This window comes from Diadema antillarum, unplaced genomic scaffold, assembly GCF_040938485.1.
Source record: "Diadema antillarum isolate AM-2024a unplaced genomic scaffold, OU_Dant_1.0 scf00000100, whole genome shotgun sequence".
NCBI classification, from domain to species: domain Eukaryota; kingdom Metazoa; phylum Echinodermata; class Echinoidea; order Diadematoida; family Diadematidae; genus Diadema; species Diadema antillarum.
In genome coordinates this window covers 123,294-146,812 of record NW_027270989.1, presented here as the reverse complement: position 1 = coordinate 146,812, position 23,519 = coordinate 123,294, and the positions used below count along the sequence as shown (strand labels likewise).

Sequence of the window (23,519 nt, the reverse complement as noted above, 5' to 3'; positions counted from 1 at the left end):
TGTGCATGGCTTCTCAGTGTATAGGCTTCAGTAGCTGTTGGTTGTGTAACTGGATGGTGTGTGTGTGGCAGTTAGAAGGTTGGGGATTGACAAGGTATTTGGTATTGTATGGGCTATATGGCCCATGACTGTTTATTGGTTAAGGTTTGTGAGTGTGATTGTGTGTAAGATGTGTTGGTTTTTGTGTGTACATTTGTGTGTGTTGTGTTCATACCTTCGACTAATGGAATCCACCTTACGAGCAAAGAAGATGCTGATACACCTCCACACTTTACTTGTCTTTGCAAAGTAAAAAGTGCGGGAAAGCAATGTCATTGGATGTATCGCCCTTTATTTGCTCACTTATGGGCAAGTCCAAGATAAGGTCCCCTCAGAAGGCAAAATTTCATCTTTGCTCAATATTGATATGTTTGGTATCATTTTGAAGCTTATGAGTTGAAGTTTTGATTTCCATGGAGGAAAAAATTATATTACGTAAATTTATGCAAATTTCAAGGGCTTCATTTGCATAAATGTGAAACATAGCGTTACGTATGGGACATTTATAAAAATTCATATTAATTCAAAGGAAAGCAAATGATATTTGATTAATATGTGGACATAAGAAGTTCATCAAATAGTTTAACTTGGTATGAAAACTTAGGGATTATGCAAATGATTATGCAAATTAGCTCGTGTCTTATCATGAGATGTCCCATACGTAACAAATTGAGGTCATTTTTTTAGGTTTTTTCTGAAATTGCTAAGGTTATATTAATGCCCTTTTGGAAAGTTCTAATTTATTGTTTAGAGAAATTAAATACCATAGAAAAAAGAAAAAACAGTAAAAGGAATATTTTTTATTAGGCATTGAAATAATGTTACGTATGGGACAAATGCGTTACGTATGGGACATCCTCATACATAATGCATGTGAATGCATAGTAGCTAGCTGGGAAGGTCTCTCAGTACACAAATGGTCAATCATCCTGAAGAAAGCATCCCAACATTGTCGCTACTTTTTGAGTTATAGACACTTTAAACAATACATGTACTTGATTGAACAATTTTCAGAAAGGGGGAGGGGAAAATGGCAAAATACACAATGAAAAATCAGCATTAAAGGGATGGTATAGTTTTTTGTAGAAATGGGGATTCAGTTTCCAACATTTAATGAGATGATTGGAAACCAATTATATGAATTACTAAAGAGCATACAATCCTAAGACTAGAGGAATTCAAAGTTTAGTGATGAAGATCCAATTTGAAATGGTTGTGATATAAATATTTAAACAGAATATAAAGTAAAATGATTTTTTTTTATTGCAAGTGATACACAAATTGTCCTTATTCAGGTTTCAATAATAGCCACGACAAAATTCATGGGTATACATACTGAGGTGTGACTCGAATCAATGACCTGACTGCTTGACAGACATCTACTCGATCACTTGGGTTCCACGCAGCAGGTATTGCTTATTTACATTGTATAAAAATTAATATTTCTTGTGTCAAGTTATTTTTTATTGAAACAAAATGGCAAACTGCCCTTCATCAATGAAAGTAAACACTATTCAACTTTTCAGTAGTAACTATCCTGATAAAAATAGGGCATACATACTCAGGTTGGTCATAAAAATATGGAATATGATTAAATATGATTATGATGGTAAATATTTGGGGAATATTGTTCCCTTGTCAATCTGGATCAGTATTTGAGTAGTTTCAACTGATTCCATTTCAATAATTATGCAAAAAATTGTTTATGGGTATTTTGCAAAATTATTTTGCAAAATACCCATAAACATGTCTCTCCACACACTAAACGAATGGGGGACAAAGGGCATGCATACTCAGGTTGGTCATAAAAATATAAAAATATGATTGAATATGATTAGGATGGTATATATTTGGGAAATATTGTTTCCTTGACAATCTGGATCAGTATTTGAGAAGTTTCAACTGATTTTACTTCAATTTTATGCAAAATACCCATAAACATGGTTTTTCACACACTAAATGAATGGGGGACAAACTGTCCCATACGTAACTGTCCCATACGTAACACGTCATGTCTGTCTTTAATTAGAACCTGTAATTAGAGCTTTTTACCTTATGACACAAAACTTACCTGTGATAATCTTGAGTGTTGTGACTTTCATCACAGTGAGTTACAAGTTGTAGAATGAAATACTTTCAGAGAGTTTTGAGGTTGAAAAAAATGTTCAAAAAAACAAAACTTTTCTGGTCCCATACGTAACAGCACATATTTTCTCTTCTAGAATATAATTGTGAAGGTCATTTTTCTCTATTTTTTGCATGATTATACTTCTCCTAGATATCAATCACCATGATAAAGTTTAATATGATCAAAAGCCATTAACACTATTTTTCAGGTCATAAAAGTCTCTGAATGTCCCATACGTAACGCGCGTGTTATCTTGGACTTGCCCTTATACAAACAGCGTACACCTTTATAATACACATACATTGTACAGTGTAGAGGATGTTATTCGCCACAAGGACCATACAACTTCATGAAAAAATCCCTATGCCATACAAGGTTGGACTTTTTATATCTCATTGTAGTCTTAATCTTCATCTTAGGACTAGTAATCTACAAGCAGTCACTTATCAGATGTCCATCCAAGTGACAAACACTCTCCTGTATAGAAGTACTCAAAAAAGGTCTGTACAACTTTAATCAAGTGATTAAATGCCTCACTAAAACAACCGGCCTGGAAGCAACAAAGAAAAATATCACCTACATTGTGATGATGACTCCAAAAGCGAAGCCCAGTTCAAACTGTAAAGGGAAATGTACCCCAAATATACATGTGGATTGAGTGAATGCAGCCATATTAGTAAGACACATGGAACAGGAAAATTGGACAATCTATTCACTGATGTGTTCTCAATCTATGTATGTATTTGGGAAAGTTCCCTTATAACTCTCTCAAATCTACCACACCAAAATATATGTAAAAGACACTGGCAACAGTAATGAAAGAGTGAGCTCGAGACAAATTTAGTGCTGCAGATGGAAAGGACAGGCATCAAAAGACTTAGACGGGATAGAGGACAGCATGTTAATTTAACGCAGAAAGAGACGATGGAAGCAAGAAACAAGAATCTGTTGAAGCTGAGGAAAGAAAAAAGTGGGGGACAATGTCAGAGAGACAGTGACAAGGAAGAGGTTTTACCTGGATGAGTTGGTCCATGTCGTCCACCTCCCCCGGCAAGTCCGAGAGCGAGTTGAAGATCTGGGCCGAGTTATCCAGGGCTAGAAGATCCTCCTCCTGAACAGACGACAATGATGGCGGAAAGAAGAAATAATGTAGCTCCAGAGGTTGGGAGGAATGTGGTGCATATTTACGCAAAAGTCATGGGGGGGGGGGGATGCATACAAACAAGTTTGCCAACATTCTCAAATCTAAATCAGAGATTTAAAGAAAGCCTTCAGTGACATCTTTACGTTACACGCATCTCATTAGGCAATGATAATTTCTCTATCAGAGAGCCTTTTTTCAGGGTGTACAAAAAAACATATTTTTATACATTTTTTATATATGATTACATATTTTTGCAAGGTGTGCAAGAAATGTACGTTCATAAACTGTTGTATTACGTTGCCTGTTTTTGTAATTGTATAAAAAGAATGTGATATTTGAAATAAAATTGTAGCAAAAAAATAAATCTAATAATAGCGAGTCAATGGAGTAAATAAAATTGATAAATTGATTGAGAAATTAAATTGATTTGAATTGAAATAGCTTCCTGCAAAATGAAGGAGACTGGGGAGCTATGTTCACATACAATGGCAGACCAACAATCAAATATGGCCTGCCAAAAAATAAATGTAAGTCTGAAGGGTAAAACAAAATTAATGGAGGAAATCATACACCCCCTGAAATTTCTGCACAAGTTTTATGTCCATACTTCTATTGTGCACCATCTACACTCCCTGGGAATATTTCTTGGCATCGTATCTACACTGTACATTAGTCAATGATGGTATTAAATACATCCTGTTGCAACCATGCAGGATGTTAAAAAAAGATAATGAAAAGAAAAACAGATATCTCATCAAAATCAATACCTAAGGCAAATACGAATATTCATCATTATTCACTATTATACACCAAGACAAGCTCTTTCAGTTTCATAAATTTCGTAGCATCATTTCACACCCTATTATATCATACATTGTACAGTGTATACTGTACTCCTTTCACATTATGCAGTTTCACATCATTACACTCCCCTTTAGATCCTTATACTTTTTATCACATTACCGTAGTCTCTTAAACACAATGGTATACACATTTCTGAATAACCTTACACCTTCCACATAATTATACACCCATTCACATAATTATGCATATTTGCCATCATTCACCCTTTTACAAATAAAAAGACCATTTGACATCATTACTCCATCTCAAATCATTGCATTAGTTTACCCTGTTATGTCATGTCAAATCATTACACACTCTTTTCACATAATTACATGCCCCTTTCATACCAATGACTCCACACCCCTCCCCTTTAATATCTCATCACATAATTACATGCCCCTTTCATACCAATGACTCCACACCCCTTCCCCTTTAACATCTCATCACATAATTACATGCCCCTTTCATACCAATGACTCCACACCCCCTCCCCTTTAATATCTCATCACATAATTACATGCCCCTTTCATACCAATGACTCCACACCCCCTCTCCCCCTTTAACATCTCATCATATCACACTGACCTTCTTTTTGAACATGGCAAGTGTGACTTGGAACAGCACGATGGAGCCCTCAAAGAAGAACATGTCCCAGACTCGCAGTAGGACCTTCATGTGAACCACCCCGGCGAAGGCGGTCAGGAACCAGTGGAGTGTGATCAGCGACAACTCTGACCGGCCGGAACAACACAAAAAACACCATTTTATTGATTGATTGATTTTTTTTTTGACAAATGTCACCAAAAAGAGGAACAAGTGTGAAATAGGTTGTCCACAAGCAGTCTCAATGGCACACTTCACATCTGACTTCATTCCCTGACCCATTTCTTAATGGCAACACACACAGAGGCAATGAAAAATTGGTGTCCAGTGAGAATGATTTTTTTCTTTCTTTCTTTTAGAAAATTTAGAACTACCAATATAGTGCTGTCAAGTACAGTATACTCCGAAACTTTTGGACGTTCGATTTTAGAGAATTTTACACATGTTCATAATTTCCTGGATAAAAGTTTCTTGGTGTCAACTAAAAAAATCTCAAGACTTGGATTTATTGTGCTTGTGATAGTTCAGACTAGCATGAAATATGAAAACAAAAACAAAAACAATCTGCACGCAAAATTTCTCACATTATATAAAGCAAATAATTTCTGACTGCCCTGATCAATCATGCAAGGAATGTTCACTGCCAAAGCTATGGTGAATTTACAACATGTGCTGGGCCCCTAGACCAAAGGAATCTAACTCATTTTTCCCAATTCAGCCCTTAAAACTCACACACATGCACAAATGACATGCAAACAAAAATGTTGATACTAGCACAAGAAATTAAAGGTCCATCACTGATATTCACATTTTCAAGATTCAAATAAAGATATTTTAAAAAAATACATGGTGCTTGTCATGATAAACTCCACAGTTATGTATTGCTGGTTCAAACCAGTGGTCTGTGACCTGGCTTGGTAAGACTTGAAATGAGGCTAATGCTGCTATGTGATGTTGACTGCTGACCTATCTGTAAGAGCTACTTATCTCCTAATGACTATCAATCCATCAACATGCCAATCCAAGGAGGCCATATCTCTATTCCCGTTTTCATATTAACCCCCCACCGCCAATTACTGAAACTGGTCTAGGTTTGGTCTAAACATGGACCAGGCTATCAAAGTGCCCATCATCTACAGCTTTGTCAGAGAGTGGTCTGGGGGTTGGCTTTAATAGTGACATAGTCTGTGGAACAGTAATTTGAAGCCTACACTCAACCCAAGCTTTTGTGTGCATTTGGGGAACCTACTTGTACACGTAGTACATTTCTTCAAAATCTATTTTCTACTTGTCCTAGCTTAGCAATCAACTTAAAATTTTGTCTTTTTGTGGTGACTATTTCTGTTACGGGAACTGAATCTGAAGCCGCAAAGACATCAAGCTCCAACCTGATCCACTACAGACAGATCGGTAGCTGCCAGTCTGATTCAAAGACTAGTCTTAAATGTCCTATGAATAACAGAAACACTCCAGACTGAGACCGGCAGCTGCAAGTCTGATACAAAGACTAGTCTTCAATGCCCTCTGAATAAAAGAGAGACTCCAAACTGAGAAGCTTCTTTAGTGGACACTGGGCACTGTCTCCCAGTATTTCCTCACAGGAATACACTACAAGCCTGTAAAAAGAAAACCAAAACTATTACAAAGCTATTAACTGAGAACCAATTAACATGTAAAATGGATACACAGTACAGGAATAAGTCATAGACACCCTTTAATCTGCCTTTATTCCTGTGTACACAAGCATCTCAAGGATTAGCAGGAAAAACAGTTCAGATACTGAAGAATGAAAAGGGCTTGGAAAGTTATATTGCTTTAATGTTCACTGGTCTGTGAAAGCAGGTTGAATAGTATCCCACTTAAGCTGCAGAGTGGAGATGGGGAGAAGGGTTCGGGTAGGGGACTATGGAAGATTCCAATTCTTACTGCTGAAGGAAATACATCTACAAGTACCAATGGAGACTTTCAAAACTTGTTTCTGGTTCAGTAAGTTTTGTTGTTCCCTATTTCTTTTCTTTTCTTTTTTTGAGGGAAGCGGAGGGAAGGGGGATTTCACTCTTTCACAAATGTCTCTTCGAATGATACTTTCTTTGAATATCAAACTATTTCTTTTAATAGCCATTTGACAAGGGCTTGCATCACTGTCGCCCTTGGTTATTATAAACTTGGGTTCTTGTGATTAGCCTCATTTTAGCCATGCTTAATTGTCAGACTTAACCACGAAGCCTTGTCAAAAGGCTAACTATTTCTGGCAGAAAAACAAAAACAATAAAACCCATAAGAATTTCAGTTTCAAATCAGCTCTAGGGAAAAAAAAAATAGCTGACCCATGTCTATTCCAGTTTTACACCAAAAGAGTAAAAATTCTCATGAGAAATGAAATTATCTCTCCATTATATACTGAACTCACACCTTATAATTTATGTGTTACTTTATATTGCCATGGATGGATGTTATAAACACAGCACTGTATGATTTGTGTGGAAACTTAATAAATGAAATTGTCAGATTTATGCCTCACCAATGTCATGACTCTTAAGGAGCTGGTCAAGCTCTGGAAGGTAGCTGACCATCAGTTGACGTAGCACCCTCTGGTCAGCCTGCAAAGAAACAAATACACAACCAAACCTGCTGTGAATTTCTTATCCTCAGCTCCTCAGTGCACAAGGTGAATGCTATTATTTACTGTAGTGTTATATATTTTCACGGCATGAAATTTTTGCAAAGTGGAGCTGACGGCCTTTTTCGCGGCATGAAATTTCCAAGAATTTCCCCTGGCATTCAATGCATATACAGTGTAGAAAAGAATGCTGCATTATGATTTTCACAAATCCTGGTATTAGTTGCAAAATTAAAATGCACAAGAACGTTTTAGTTTTACAGGATTTCTAACATGTTCCGGGATAATCTTCCTTCAGAAAACTCCTTGTTCTCATCAAGTCAGAAAATACAAATTTTACTGCATATTTTTTATCTGAGATAAATCAAATTAGTCAGTTTCATTGAATCTGCCAAAAATCTGGTGGAAAAAAATAAAACACAAATTTGCCAATACAAGACAGAAAACTTGAATTCAAATCTTCAAAGGCGTGTTGCCAATTTCAGGATCAGTAACAAATCTAGTGATTTAGAGGCTTTCAATAATCTCTCATGAGTTATTCTGTAAGTAAAATAAGCAATTACTACACATGAACACCAAAGAGCTCCATCTAACAAAAGAAAATATCTTATTCTTCATTATAAATCACTCACATTAAAAGGAAAAAAATAAATGTGTTATTATATATAAAATATACCAACAAAATTAAGCAAAATACCACAGAAATGTAGTTTCTAGGAATCAATGGGTCAAATGAAGAAAGCAATATGAGGTTCCACTGAGTACCTGGACTCCAAGGAGTGTATGTGAGAAATATGACGGTGGGACCAGGTCCTCTATCAGCGAACACAGGATCCAGAATGCATCTTCCTCATCCATAAAGAGAAGCAGGGAAGCTACAATCTGTAGTGATTGATGCAAACAAGATACTAGAACAAGTGAACTAACTCAATGTGCTTAGAGGGGAGCTCAATACACACACACAAACATGGGGGAAAAAAAGGCAAAATAGGAACTGTGACACCCTCACAATTTTTCATTGAATCGTAAAGAGCCAGCATTACGAGAAACTTATTGTAGAGAAATTATTCTTTCCTCAAACAAGTGGTAGAACACAACCTGCTACATGCCAGCCTAAAGACTCGGTGCACGGAGCCTCGTAATGTTCGGTTGTACAGGACTATTTGTGTACTGCACATGAAGAACATATCTTCTCATCTATGCAAAATACACTGTGTGGAGTAAAAACAGAACTGGGCCTGCACAAATGCTAGATTACAATCGATCACATGAAATTAATGAATGACTATAAGAAAGCTTTACCAACAGCCGACACTACATGATCCATATGCACTATGTGCATGTATTGTATGCCACCAATCACACTCATTTACTATTACAAACTTTATGAGGTAACATATCACAGGGCTTGACATTAGCAGCGGTGTCATGGCCTGGGGCCGCTAAATATTGATGTTGGGCCACCAAATTTCCAATGAAGTTATTTTTTGGTAGCCTAATCAAGCAGCTCAAATTAAAAATGAAAATTCACATTTCCCTTTATTTCTAGCCACTACATTTCTTCTTTAACCAAAATTGCAAATTCATAGACTATAGTGGTCTGAACAGGCCACTAGAGAAAAGTGTTAGTGTTGAGCCCTGCATATTATATCATATATTTTATGTTACGTTTGAACCTACCACGCCCGTCCCTTGACAGTAGCCAATGTCAGGGTAGAGCCAGGAGATGCCTCGTAAGACTCGCCGCAGCCTGGGCACACCAGTACTCTTCTGGGTGGAGAAGCAAGCGTTGCTGGGCATGGTCCGTAGTAGGTCCTGTTGGAGTACACAAACATTGAAATGTTGCCAAAACTTTTGTTGCAGTTGGTACAACCATACTATACAGCGGCATCACTGCTACTCTACTGTATAAGCTATCATTTTCGCTAGGGTTTGATTTCCATGAATTTCACGAATCACAGTTGGATCGCGAATTTAACAACACGCGAAAATGTCTTGATGCGCTTGGGTGATAGTGTATTCACATTAACATCGGTGTCAATTTGCAGAAACAACATCTCGCGAAAATGTATATGACTGCTTCATTCACAAAAATGTTTGTACGTGAAAATAACAGTGCATATAGTACTACTATGTTGATGATTACTACATATAATACTCCTACCATGTGAGAGCATTCGAGTTGAGAGCACACAATTTCATGTCATGTGGCATTGTGTATTCTCTGCAAATCACTGGTGTGTGGGTCAATACTGTTCTTTCCAGCTCTTTTTATCCACTTCAATGCGCATTACACAGATATCGCCCTTTCAAAGGAGTACTATAACTCCAAAAGGACTGTCAAGTGTTTATTTCAACTTTGGACAAGGCAACTTATGTTATACTATAGGTTTGCAAAAAAATCACATCATTTCATTCTAGACCCTTCTGCAGACAGTAGAAATGCTAAAATTACACTACCTGATGTGATGTCACTGTTCACGATATACTTGGAAAATTTGTTATCTTCGCTGCATCAGTCACATGATTACATTTATGACCAATCACTGATCAGTATTAATGTACACCATGTAGACCATTTGATAATTGTTATAATGCACATTTCTTCTTACATGCAGTATACAACAGATTTTTGTTAACAAATGGATTGATCGATAAAACTTATTGAAGGTTCTGTGCAAGTCTACGCCATCAATATTTACAATGCATTCTTTTCAATATAGCTATGTAAGAGTTTTTGCAATTATGTCATCGCTATACCACCCTGTTTTGATGGGTAAAATTTTGTCTTTTCAAATAGAGCAGTCAAACTGAAGAACATTTAGCTATAGACTGTGCCAGATGTAGATAATCAACTCACTCACATTGTAACATTTACATTTTTTAAAATGTGTTTGTCTTTTCTCACCTTTTCAATCTGTTTTGCAGCCATTGACTGGTCACTGGAACTGGCTTTGATTATTTCCTGCAGTTTAATGGGAAGAATAAAAGTAATCACTGACACTATAGTACAACAAGCAAATGTGTATGAAGCTGTTATTCTCCAAAAACAACTGTATGGCACTTTCCATATAAATGCAGTCGAAACCAATTACCATCTGCACTGAAAAACTAATTCCAATGGCCTACCAGCCTTCATCCCTTTCAGAAGTTTCCAAGATGTTACGTAATGCTCGCCAGAAGCATGGCTTTATACATCACAGAGGCCACAGGCATCTATACTGGTTTGACATCCAGGGCTGAGAAAACCACATCATCACTAATGATTGAAGACTCTGGGGAATGTATGAAGTGGTCAGCAATGGTACAGGTCAGATTTAAAAGGGAAATGATGTACATGTAAGAGTGTGGCAATTTAAGTTCAATCTCCATCGTTCTGGTTGATCACTTTATAAATACACATCTGTGGTCCCAGTGGGGAGAGAGTTTATTTTGGGGGTTTCCACTTAAAGTACAATTAAGTCTAAAAATAAGTTGAGGTTTTCAGGCAGGCAATGCAATTAATTATCAGCACATTAACACAAATCAAATGACATGAATCTCTTAGGCTCTCTCCCTCCCTCTCTCACTTTCTCATGCACAGTTAAGAGGAAGCCTGCACCAATGAAAAACACCCAACATGCCTGCTTACACACACCCAAAGTCAACTGAAGGGGATGCAAAAACCATTAATTCCAGTGTGCAGGCACACAAATCAAATGAATTACTCTTGGAAAATGTATCATGATGCAAAAATCAGTTCAGCTTAGGTTGTTTTGGTTTGTTTTGTTTTTGATACTCTCGCAATAATTTGGCACGGGAAGAAACCATTGATTTTTTTTTTTTTTTTTTTTAAATCTCACAATGCAATTGCCATGCCAGGGGGGCATTTCACGAAGCATTTTGTCTGACAAAGTTGTCAGACAAATTTGCTCTCAGCCAATCAGATACAAGGATTTCAGTAGCTTGTAACAGTTTGCCAGAAAAATATCCGACCAAACTGCTTCATGAAATGCCCCCCAGGTATGCACACTTTGGTCATTGCTTATGCACACAGTCTAAAGATTCAAAGCACTTCCTTTTAATACAGCCCACTGATTTTTTCCCTTTTTTTTTTTTTTTTGCATATGTGAATGGTGGAAAATAAACTGATTTTCGTGTTATGGTGCAAAAACCGCTAACTCCCGTACGTGAATGCAGATAATAACAAACAATTTGATGGTTAATAATGCCTCTGGAGACAGTTTTGTGGCGGAGGCACAAAAATGTTTGCACCAAGCGCGGTGCATCTCAAATTAAATTTTGACGGTTAAAAATGTCTGTTTATACCTTATACGTCATCTCGCTGCTGGTCTTCTTCTCCTGGGCCCCACAGAGTCTCATCCACAGCTGGGGGCGCATACTGTGGGGAATTCCCTCCCTCACCAGGGACCGCAGCTTCTCCGTCTGTGGCAGTCTGCTATCCATCTGTAAAAACCACAGGAAGATAAAAGGGCAGATTGTGAGATAGAGAGACAGGTACGTGTACACAGACAGATGAATGGAAGGACAGACAGTTAAATGGATAGATAGATTAAGATAGATGGATAGATAGATAGACAAATGAATAGATGAATGGATGGAAACATAGATGGATTATGGATAGATTGATAGATAAGATGATAGTGAGAGAAAGAAAAGAGAAAGAAAAGTGAAGACATAAGACAGAGACACATATAGAGATAGATAGAAAGGATATATATCTAAATGAACAGATTGATAGATTGACAGGTATATAAAATTCATATAATATACAGGGCTAGATACAGTAATGTAAATAGACAGGTATTAAAGTGGACAGACTAGGAACAAATAAATAGATACAGAAAAAGAAAGAGAAAGAGAAAGAGCTACTAAGCAAGATATAGTTACTCAGACAGATTAACAAAAAAAAAATTGTGACAAATGGCCCAAACGAGGCAAGTTGGAAAGACGGTACAATGAACAAATTCACCAAACTAGAGAACATGAGGAACAGAGATACATGTACAGAAAGGCAAACAGAAACACACAGGCACTATCAATGTGTACCAACATATTAAAAAATCAAAATGACAGGAGCGACAGGGAGGAAGAGAAGAGACAGATGGATCAATGACAATAAAAGAATGATTCTCAATGTTTATTTTACTCTTTTTCTAGTAGTCTTGCAGTTGTTGTGTTTTTTTGTGTGTAGTTCTTATGAAAAAACTTTCATAAGTTATGGTTGTTTTTGTTCCAGCCCAACAAAATGTTCACCTGTCTTGCTGGCTGAATGATATGCCAACATCAATTTCCATTCAAAAGAAAAAAAGACTGTCTTAATCATGTATATTTTTTTTTTCCCAGCCACAACGGTGACGACACAATAACACCATCCTCCTCCCCCCACGAAAATATACCTTTTCCCATGTCAGGTCTTCTACATCAGCATTGTGTGCAAACTCGAAGTAGGCTGTCCACTTTAACCTCTGCTGGGGGTCTTCTACAAATGGCTCGCTCAGAAGTTTGCTGGAGTTGGGCTCAGCTTTGTCTAGTAGAGAGAGTGAAAAGATGAGGGTAATTCAAATCAATCAATTTCAATTCAATTCAGTTCCATTCAAATCAAATCAAATAATGACAACCACAGCATGACAGAGTCCTATTTCAAAAGACCTGACGCAAAAATTCCTACAGTAGGAGGTGACTGGTTCATTAAAGGGACAGATAATATCATGAATATGAATAAAAAATACATTTGTTTACTGCAGTTTAGTGTCATAAGAACTACTGAGAAAATAGTAACAGAGATACAATAACAAAAGTTGAATGAAATCATAATAGAGAGGAGATGCTATTCAGTAGGTGATAAGAGGTTAAAAAAAAAACTGCAGCGAATGAATTTATAAATAACATGTATACAGTGTATAAACTGTCAAGCGCTGCCTACAGTATAACAAAATCAGATACATTGTAGGTTATTAGAGTGCAGCGTGTGCATTCTTAAAGGGATTGTATAGTTTGGTTGAGACCTAATTTCAGGTTTCTAACATTTTTTTTGGTAAGATAATGAGAATTTTCTTATGAAATATGAAAGAGCATGTAAATCCATGAGGAATTCAACGTTTATTTGATGAAAATGGGTTTTGAAATGGCAGAGATATCCAAAACAGAACGATTCTAATAAGTGTGGGACCCACACTTTATTACAATCGCTTTGTTTTACTTTGTTTTTGGATGTTTCAGTCATTCCAAACCTGATTTTCTTCAAATAAACTTTGAATTCCTCTTAAAATGGTATGCTCTGTACTATTTCATAAGTGTTTTCGTGGTATCTTTCAAAAAGTTAAAAGCCCAATTCTCATCTCCACCAATATTGTACCATCCCTTTAACCTCGGCAAACCGCACCAAACAATACAGATTTGATGCACACATGAATGCAAATATGTTTATTTTTATATGAAAAAAAAATCAAAGAGTTGCACACTTCAGTAATAGTCCATAGATTGCAGCAAACAACCCAGTCCTATTGAACTGCTACATAAAAGTAATACTGGTGAAAATTTGCTGCAGCACAGTACCAAGGCTTCATTTCAATTACCATGTACAAAGGTACATGCAGTACCGGTAAGTGTCATCAAACTACACCGTTTGCCTGCTGAAATATAACATATGGTAATGAAGAAGGCTTGCATGTGCTAAAAGTCACAGATCCCAAAGGGATGCCTGCAAGTGAACCATGATTAATCGATACATATCGTATTGGAAGGAAAATAAAAGAGAAAAAAAATTGTCAGTTTTCTTAAATCTGTGTAAAATCACACGGAAATTTGCAAACATTTGCCAATTGATTTGAGAGAGACAAAAAAGTCTGTTTTTGTTAAAAATATGTTATCACTCGAAGAATTGGTTATAAATGTAGCCTAGAGAACCATTGGAATATCTTACAACCAAAATTAATGAATACAAAACAATAATAAAAGGGACATCAATTTAAATGAAGGAGATTTGTACACCCCCTTTAATATGAAACATTAACAATAGTGAATAATAGAGATTATTATTATTATAAGCTACAGCACCAAACCACATAAATGTAATTTCAGGGGCTTGATGGGTTGGGGACCCTATTAGCACACTGTGCACACATTACATACTCTTGCCATAATGACATTGTCGGTAGCCGACAGCTGTGTTGATGGACTTTTTGCACCACGCAACACTGCTTCTAGAGTCTTGACATTTACAGAAAGCCAGGGAGCTACAGTACTTACAGATGCTGAGCTAGAGCTACATGTAGAGGTGTATACACATAGATGCTATGTACACCAGACATATGACTTTACACCTGTAGTAATTCCATCCCTCCTTTCCCTTAAAACTCCTCCTCAAATTAAGGCATAGTGTCTCATGGTGTCTCACAGTGTCACAATGACAAATTCATTCATTGATAGACTGGTTTACCGACAAACTCTTTAACTTATATTATAATATCTTTATGACCAGGATTGTTTCTGACAGCTAGAAAGCTTGCAAAGACACTCGCATGGCATAGCTACTGTACAACTCATGCATTAGAATTGAATTACATGTATTGAAATGTACTTACAAATAGTTGAAATGTATTTAGCAGAAACAGAACTAAATGAATAGCTTGAAGGTGGGGGGGGGGGACTTTCATATTTAACTCTGAATATGTACAAGATATGACATATATGTACACCTTTTACAAGGGATAATATAAATGTGCGTGTGTACTCTATAGAGTCTTTAGCTATGACACTGTAATACAGCCTGGATGATTCTACACATATCAGCACATACAATATTGTACATACACATCTTAGTTACACTGTAACATCCGCTGTATGATCTAGACTCATATAAGGGAGACTGGATCAGGATGTTATCATGTTACCTCATGAACTCAGCAGATTATACATAACACATGTATATGACATGCATGCTTCGTAAGCATAGTACAGATGTATTTCAGGAATTGTAAGACTCCTACAAAGATAATTTCACGGGAGGTTGAATTCTCATTCGAAAAACACCATGATTGAATTAGAAAATTAATATAACAAATTTTCATCATGAAGAAAAATGTCTGGCAATTTTCCAACTTGGAGATCATGTATGTTGCATGGTGTTTTGAAAGACAGTATTTCTGCATGTTTTCTATAATTTGGTGATTATCAGTCCAACTGTGAAATTTGTGAAAATTTGAATAAGGCATTCCAATAGTGTATACAGCATAATGATTACATCAAAGCCTGGCATAATTAGACAAGATGTTCTGTAGTCCAAGAGAATATATTGAAAGAAAATTCCATGAATGCTTTCTCCTGCCAAAAGAGGTTCATGGATTCTAAAATGAGATATGAAAGAAAATTCCATAGATGTTTTCAAACCTTGCTGAATAAACTTGAATGGGGTAGGAGCTACGTGTACAATCAGTCCTTTTTGATATGAAGACATAACAGAGTATGGGGGGGGGGGGGGAGGTGGAGGGGAAATGAAGTAGAAGAAAAGGCTTGCAGCAAGCAAGAAGTAAATAGATGAGGGCTCGTATTGCAATACACCACAGCCTCCACATTCGGAGACAATTTCTACATCTCTACAGCTGCATGACACAAAGGTATAGTCTCGATAAAAGCTGCTGGTAGAAATACAGCCAGTCACCCTATTTTAGGATTCACAGTATCTCTTTCAAGTGTTTGGTGGCTTTTGAAGTGGTTGCATTGATACTGACTCAATGTCAAAGGGTGGTGTTTTACCCTGCGTTTGTCTGTATTCATTTAAAGTAACACTCCAAACATCCGACTTCAAATGACTTTGATGAAGAGAGTACGAGGATGGTCAAAACATTTCAGCAGCTGAAATGTGACTGAATGATTCATAGCAATTTGGCAAAAATATGAAAAGTTCATATTTTGGTGAGACAGAGACATCAATGTTAAAAATCATTTTATGCAAATAAGATGAGGTGATGATGTCATGTCCTCATAACTCTCCAACTGATTTCTACACAACATATCATTAAAACAATATCTCTCGTTGGGAATTGATTGATAATTCTATTCCCACCTCTAAAAGAAAGAGACATTATTATTGCCATCAAAATCATTACAACCCTAGAGTAGGGGAGGATGATATTTGTTTTATAGAACTAACATAAAGACATGAAATAAGTGAAATAAAATTTGTGTGCCCCAAAAAGGAAAATTACAAGGGTATTACATCATTTTCTCACTGAATTTGAATATACATGACTCTGGCTTATGCAATTTCCTCACTTGTAGCTTGATTACAACAAAACCATACAGTACATCATATCTACCCTGATTACTGTGGGTATGGGTTGTAGAGTTTCCTATTAAATTGAAAACACACTGAAGAAAACCAGTGAAATAACCTTCTTACATGGAGTAAATGAGATATGGAACGATACATCTAAAATCTAGCTACAGTATACTTCGACAGCTTTTCCTTGACTTAAAATGCTAAAGCAACTTTCGGCTGTGTTTGAGATTGGCAGACTTGTATACACGAAACGTAGAAAATGTACACAATAGATGCATAGCATGAATAGTACTCCATCAGAATTTTTTTTTTAATCATTACATACAACACGACTACAAAACACCCACCCACAAACCTACACAATTGCATAAAAAAAACACACAGACACCCACTCACTATCAAACACACAGAGAACTGCTTTATGAGGCACAAATATTTCAAGGATAGCCAACACAAGACATGTGACCTATCAAACAAACGAACAAAAACAAAACCAAAAAAACCCATACAAATTCTGTGACAAGAAAATATTCATCTCTAACCCACGCGCCTGTCCTTCATACATATTACGGCACAACATACTTCATTAAATCTTCCGCTTTATCCCCCTACATAATCTCTTTTTTTTTTTCATCAGAAATGCACGATTTCATTTAAAGAATCATGCGCATACATTGCATAATTCCAAAGGAAGAGATCTGCTACACTCCAGAAAAAGTCAGAATCTCCATATTTGCCTTTCATCACACCTATCACCAAACATCTATCAATAGTCTGATGGAATCCATATCAATGACATTCTTTTTAAAGAATTGTGTCATGCCGAAAAAAAAAAATAGGAGGAAGGGCAATAAATCTCAACAATACACTGATATCCTCAAAGTAAAACTAAAAGCAACATAACATGTACCAAAATGCAGGAAGGGCTATGCATGTTTGGTTTAGATTTTCAAGAATACCCTTCTTTAATTTCCATTTCAATTGCTGGTAAATGACTGTCTACACTAGGAGACACCTTTTGTGTCAATCTGATCTTGTATTTGACAAAACATGGAATTCATGTCTCGCAAATCTTTCTATAACTTGTTCGGTTTTTACAGAAAAAAAAAATATTTGAATGGCTTTACCACCTTTCCAGACTCTTTTTCAACACCTTTGAAATTTTCTCACCTTCTTCTTCTACCCTGAAGCCAAACTCGTCGTAATAAAAGTCTCCGACTGCACCCGAATCTTCAGTCTGTGAAGAAATGTTGCACAGGAGAAGCAGACAAAAACAAAATACATCAAGTGAAGTATATATGTGGGACTGTTAGTGAAGAAAATGGCAATGCTCACAGAGTTTTTCAGAAGTCAAATAAAGAAGCCCTCCTATGTGAATAATTTGTTTGTTTGGGGTTCTTTCATTTGGGGTGGGCGAGTAGCTAAGAGTCTTCATAAGATATATTAGGGATCAACCGTTGGGTTTTCATTTGGTATTCATCACTTCAAGATACGGAGAAGACATGTTAGATTGGATTAGACTCTGGGTTTTGAATTGGGAGAGCCAAAAGTTCAAATCCTGCACTTTCTATTAAGACAAGGTGATTAAAGCCAATGCCGACAACATTCACCAATCAAAATCAGGGAGATATCTGCATCTCAATGGGGAAAAAAAAATTTATGTCAGGGAGAATCTTATATTCTCTACACATATAGATATGAAGAGATACCACATATTCAGGAAGCATCCAAACAGAATCAGGAAACCTAACTCCGCAGCTCTGAAAGCCAACCATTTTTTCACTCTGCTATAAAATAAAACTTGTTTCCTGGCTTTGTTGCAGTAATGAAATGGCTGTGCTCTCTATCAAAATAGAGAGAACAGTGTCACCACTGAAGGAACTACCCGAGTTTAATGAGACCATAGCATTATCATTATGCATTATCAGACGAGAAGAACATCTGGGCCTCTTAATAATGAAGAGTTGCCACTGACTGCAAAGTTGATATCAGCATATCATTCACACTCAGAGTGAAAAATCATGAAATTGAAATGATAGAAACAAAGAAAATTGACAATTCAGTGAAAGTTGGCGGGCAACAGTGCCAAAAGTCTCACAAAACATCACCAGAAATATTGTAAACTGGAGTGCAATATTTCAAACTTCCTACAAAATTTGCTGGGACAATCTTGCACGAAAACCCTCACTGCAGAAAACCCATCATATCCTCATAATATGACTTTTATTCAATGTTTGGATTCCTCCCCAAAGTCACACAAACATGCAACTAGCCACTACTAGATCAACATCATGGTGGTATGTCTATGTTTAGAAGACTGCCCAGTTAAATTCTCATGTGAAATTATTGTGGTAAAAACTCATAATATTTCTTATGATTGGCATTACTTAGTGACTTTTCCTTGTGAAGTGATTGGAAAGATGTATTAAACCATCTTTCATAGTCTTAAGTGTGGTGATACTTCCAAATGAACATGGGCCTAGTGATAATAATAACTCTTAGGCCAGTCCTGTATAGCAAGTATTATCAATCTATATTTCCAACCAGGACCCTTGAGATATGTGGCAGATGTTGTAAACATTTTCGTGACTAAAAGGTCATGCGATGCTAATCAAGAAGATGCACTAAAAGTAGCACGCACGCTGAGCCCCCACCTGTGCGAGTTTGGCCAGAATGTCCTGGGGCCACATACTGGGTATGAGGGCGGAGAAGGGCCCCCCTGGGGCTGGCGTGTACCCCCCTGATCCCCGCCTCTGTCGACTCATCTTACTGCTCATCTCATCCTCATCCTCTGACAAGGTTTCAGCTGTAAGAGAAACAAACAAGAAAGAAAAACAAAATAATAATTATGTAAATGAATACATGAAATGAATAAATTTAGCAATTGATTCTTCTTTTTAAGTTTCTTTTTTTTTTTCAATATTGGGTTTACAATGTAATGCACCAAGAACACACATTATGAATAACAAGGCTGACAAGAAACCAAAAAGCATTGGTTAGACCCAGGCAGCTGACAGCATTATCAGTTCCTTCATTGTGCAAGATCCTTGAAGCGGCAAATAATCCAACAAAAAAAGAAGATATTATATGCTATGGTACAGAAGCAAACAAAAACACATACGATTGTACTCAGTAGCTGCATGCACCCCCTCCCCCAGTATACACACCTCATTAAATGTCAACAACAGATTGAAGCAGTGTGTGCATAACACATTTATACAGTCTTACTGAGAGAGTACAGTATACGGCGAATATTTCACTAGGTTTTTATTTAAATTGCAAATTTCATGAGTCGGGTGCTATTCGCAAATTCAAAAACATGCAAAAAAATCAACTCTCATCCCGACGTGAATGTGGAATGTGGGATGGGGTGGGGGACAACATGAGTACCCCTCTACAAGCCTATTTCAACTTATCAAATCATTTTGCATCTCTTTTAGCTAGTACCTGCCTTTTAGAACTTTGTTCCAAGTCAAGAACATTACAAACTGCTGGTGATTCCACCTCATCATGTAGTTTTACAGGTCAAATCCCTATTTGCTTTGAACGTACGGTACAGCGTGCCTTCGCTGCCCGGTCTTAATCGGCACTCAGAAATAACTTCTGAGGTCAAGATACAGTTTGTATGGTATAGACATGGATACGACTGTCTCATACAAGTACCAGTACAATTGTATAAAGGAAAGTTTAACGTTTTATAGCCCCTAGTTTTTAGTGCCATAAACAAGCATTGCACTTTTACCACTTGATCAATCCACCACACTCTCAAGGAATTGGAACCCAGAGGTTAGGCCAACGGAGTTTACATGAGTGTCAATAAACTCTTGATAAGAACAGTCTATACATGTAGGTGATATGCTGTTAGACAAGGAATGTTCGCGTGCATTTTAATTTTGCGAATTTCGCGAGAGCCAAGATTCGTGAAATTAAAATGTATGTGAAAGTTCTGTAATTGTCTACACTATACGCATTGAATGTTACAGGCAACTCAGGAATATTTCATGCTGCAAAAAAGGCCGTTGGCTCCAATTCGCAAAAATTTCATGCCACGAAAATATTGTGTTTTACAGTAAATTTATAAGCAATTTTTTTTTTTTTAGCAAAGCTGAACAATTGGAACTACACTAAGTTTTACAAATGACACATATCGGCACCCGTACCAAGGTTTGACCTACCATGCCAAGGTTCTACCGTGCCAAGGTTCAACCGTGCACAAAAGTATAGGTTTCTACATACGTGTACAGTGTATATAGTAGTGGGTGGTTGAATTTTGGACTGCGTTGTGGTCAAATTATTGGCGGCTTGCAGTAGATCTAGAGGATATTCACAAAGCCACCTTGCAGCATGTTTGGTGCTCATTATACCAGGGGCGGCGCAGCCGTGGGGGCCATGGGGGCTCGGGCCCCCACACTTTTTGTGCACCATACAAAGGAATACATAAGGTGTCATCACTTTGGGCCCCCACACTTTTTTCAACCCGGAAATACGTAAGTGGCACTAAAATGGGAGGGGAGAGAATGAGCTGAGGACCTTTTTTGTTTGTTTTTTTGCTTGTCAGCTGAAGAAACCCGGAAGTGGACGCGGGGACGGGGAGAGATGAGCTGAGGACCTTTTTTTTTTTTTTTTTTTTGCTTGTTAGCTCATCAAACCCGGAAGTGGGCCCCCACACTTTTGAAAACAGTGCGCCGGGCCCTGTATACAACATGTAATGCATAGATGCATCATGCAAGAGTTACTGAAAAGAAAGTGATGCTTCACCTTTTCTTCCTGTGCCTGAGACTCACAAATGTAGGACAGCAAATACAATGGCAATGCTCTAGGGTTTCCTCTGCCAATCAGCACCAACAGCATAAAAAGGGTTAAGTAAAGCAGAAATGCCAAGGTTCAACCTCCCCATGCTAAAATTAAACCGCACACAAACGCATATGTTTTACATGTAACAGATGGTCAAATTTTGGACGGCGTTATGGTCGAATCATGGGCAGCTTGCTTTGTATGAAGTTTGTGAGGAATACAGTAGTGTACATTCAGTAATAGTACTCCAATGATATGCAAATTGACACCAGTTTACAGTATACACAAACACAATTGTGTGTGTAAAACCATGTACATGTACTTACGCCACATTTTCCAGCAATTTGTCTTAAGCAAGTGGCAACCACTCCCTTCGGTAGCAACTGGAGCCATTGCAACTAGCAATTCACAACTTGCTAGAAAACAGCCAGCTCCTGTGCAGTGTAATGCAAATTGTCAGCACCATTTACATTATTAATCTACAGGTGCAAATTCAACCAGCTAAAAATGGGAACTATTTTCTAAACCAGTACATGAAGTGCACATACTATTTTTGCCCCCCCCCCCCCCAAAAAAAAAAAAAACTATCAGCAGACCTCCCTGAATACACTTATGTAATATTACTCATGGACTCAGAATAACCAGATGGCGTGATTGTCAAACTGCTGGAATTAACATGCTGACACCTGCAGGGTGAGGTGATAGAAAGAACAAACAAACAAACAAACACATACACACACACATCATGGGGCACCTGATCTACACCATCTCTTATAACATGGTCATACTTCCATATTAATACAGTACTTACATGTGTGTGCATACTGTAGGGTGTCAAAACAGAGCAGTAGAATACAGCTGTAAACACAGTCTAGGGCAATTCCCTGGGCAATTACCCCAAACCCTTCCCCTTTATACCTTAACCATAATCCTAATCCTGAACCTAATTCTAACCCTATCAAACCCTAAACCTAACCCTAATCCTAATCTTTACTCTAACCGTAGCACTAACCAGTATGGGGGGGGGGGGGGGGGGGGGGGGGGGAGGAAGGTAATCGCCCTGAGGTAATTGCCTTGATACCAATGATTAAACAAGCTGAGATTAGGTTTCTGACAGTGCTACATGTAGCTATACCATAGGATACATACTCTTGGGATTCACAATTAATGGAGATACACTTTTGTAGCTCCCTGGATTCACTTTGCCATTTGTCATTATGTATGAATGTATACCATAGAAGAGAATTAATATCAATAGAGGAGCACTCACAGTAATATGAGCCATCACAGTTATCATACGGCATGTGGGTGTGTACCACCTGTTATGTGTTACGTCTAATACCCACACACTTGTAAATCTGAGTAAATGTGACAAATGTGAAAGCACAGCATTTTGTCATCACATGTTCGCAAGATGATGACGAGGCAAATTCCACGCCATATTCCATAAATGGTGCAATATTTGGTACCCTGGGGTACCAAATAAAAATTCGCCATTTTGTTGAATTTTTTTTTCTTTAGCGCTGTACCCTGGGTTACCAAAAATGTGTAAAAATAATTCTTAGCATTATTATGCACAAAAATGCTTTCTTGTTTGTGATTATATCATATGCAACAATCAATGCTTGCAAATAATCCTGTTTTTGTTTTCTCATTTACATGCTCTGTTGTACTCTTCCCTGTTTAAAAGTTGACATGGAAGGAAAATTAGCATTGCGATTGTCATTGCCACGCTGATTTATGGCAGCACTGATGATGAGAACATACAATTGTGTAATCACCATTACAACATTGTACACCTGTATGATACGTGTAATGGACATGAGATGTTGGTACACAACGCCATACCCCAGGTTACGACGGTACCCCGGTGCACGGCGTGACAAATCAAATATCAAAGTGAAAAAGTGATTAACATTCTGCTGTGTGGAATATTACACATGCATGAAGACTGCTGCAAGGCTTTGCTGTTGTTATTATACATAATGTGCCTGAAATGGTAGCTATCATCACACTTATATTAGGGGGACTTCTATAGTTTTGGCTATAATGGCGGCTGTAA

At 37.4% G+C, this 23,519-nt stretch overlaps 1 protein-coding gene across 1 annotated transcript in view; it reads right to left on the bottom strand.

Moving 5' to 3' along the window:
• Positions 1-23,519, bottom strand: part of LOC139718844 (small G protein signaling modulator 3 homolog) — a 91,121-nt gene that overhangs the window by 52,321 nt on the left and 15,281 nt on the right. The window contains exons 2-11 of the mRNA XM_071630308.1: positions 19,318-19,469; positions 17,834-17,900; positions 12,780-12,910; positions 11,689-11,826; positions 10,289-10,345; positions 9,061-9,195; positions 8,146-8,262; positions 7,282-7,360; positions 4,743-4,888; positions 3,183-3,278 (exon numbers count right to left, since the gene is read on the bottom strand). Coding sequence (XP_071486409.1) covers positions 3,183-3,278; positions 4,743-4,888; positions 7,282-7,360; positions 8,146-8,262; positions 9,061-9,195; positions 10,289-10,345; positions 11,689-11,826; positions 12,780-12,910; positions 17,834-17,900; positions 19,318-19,469 — 1,118 coding nt within the window. The remainder of the gene's footprint in view (positions 1-3,182; positions 3,279-4,742; positions 4,889-7,281; positions 7,361-8,145; positions 8,263-9,060; positions 9,196-10,288; positions 10,346-11,688; positions 11,827-12,779; positions 12,911-17,833; positions 17,901-19,317; positions 19,470-23,519) is intronic.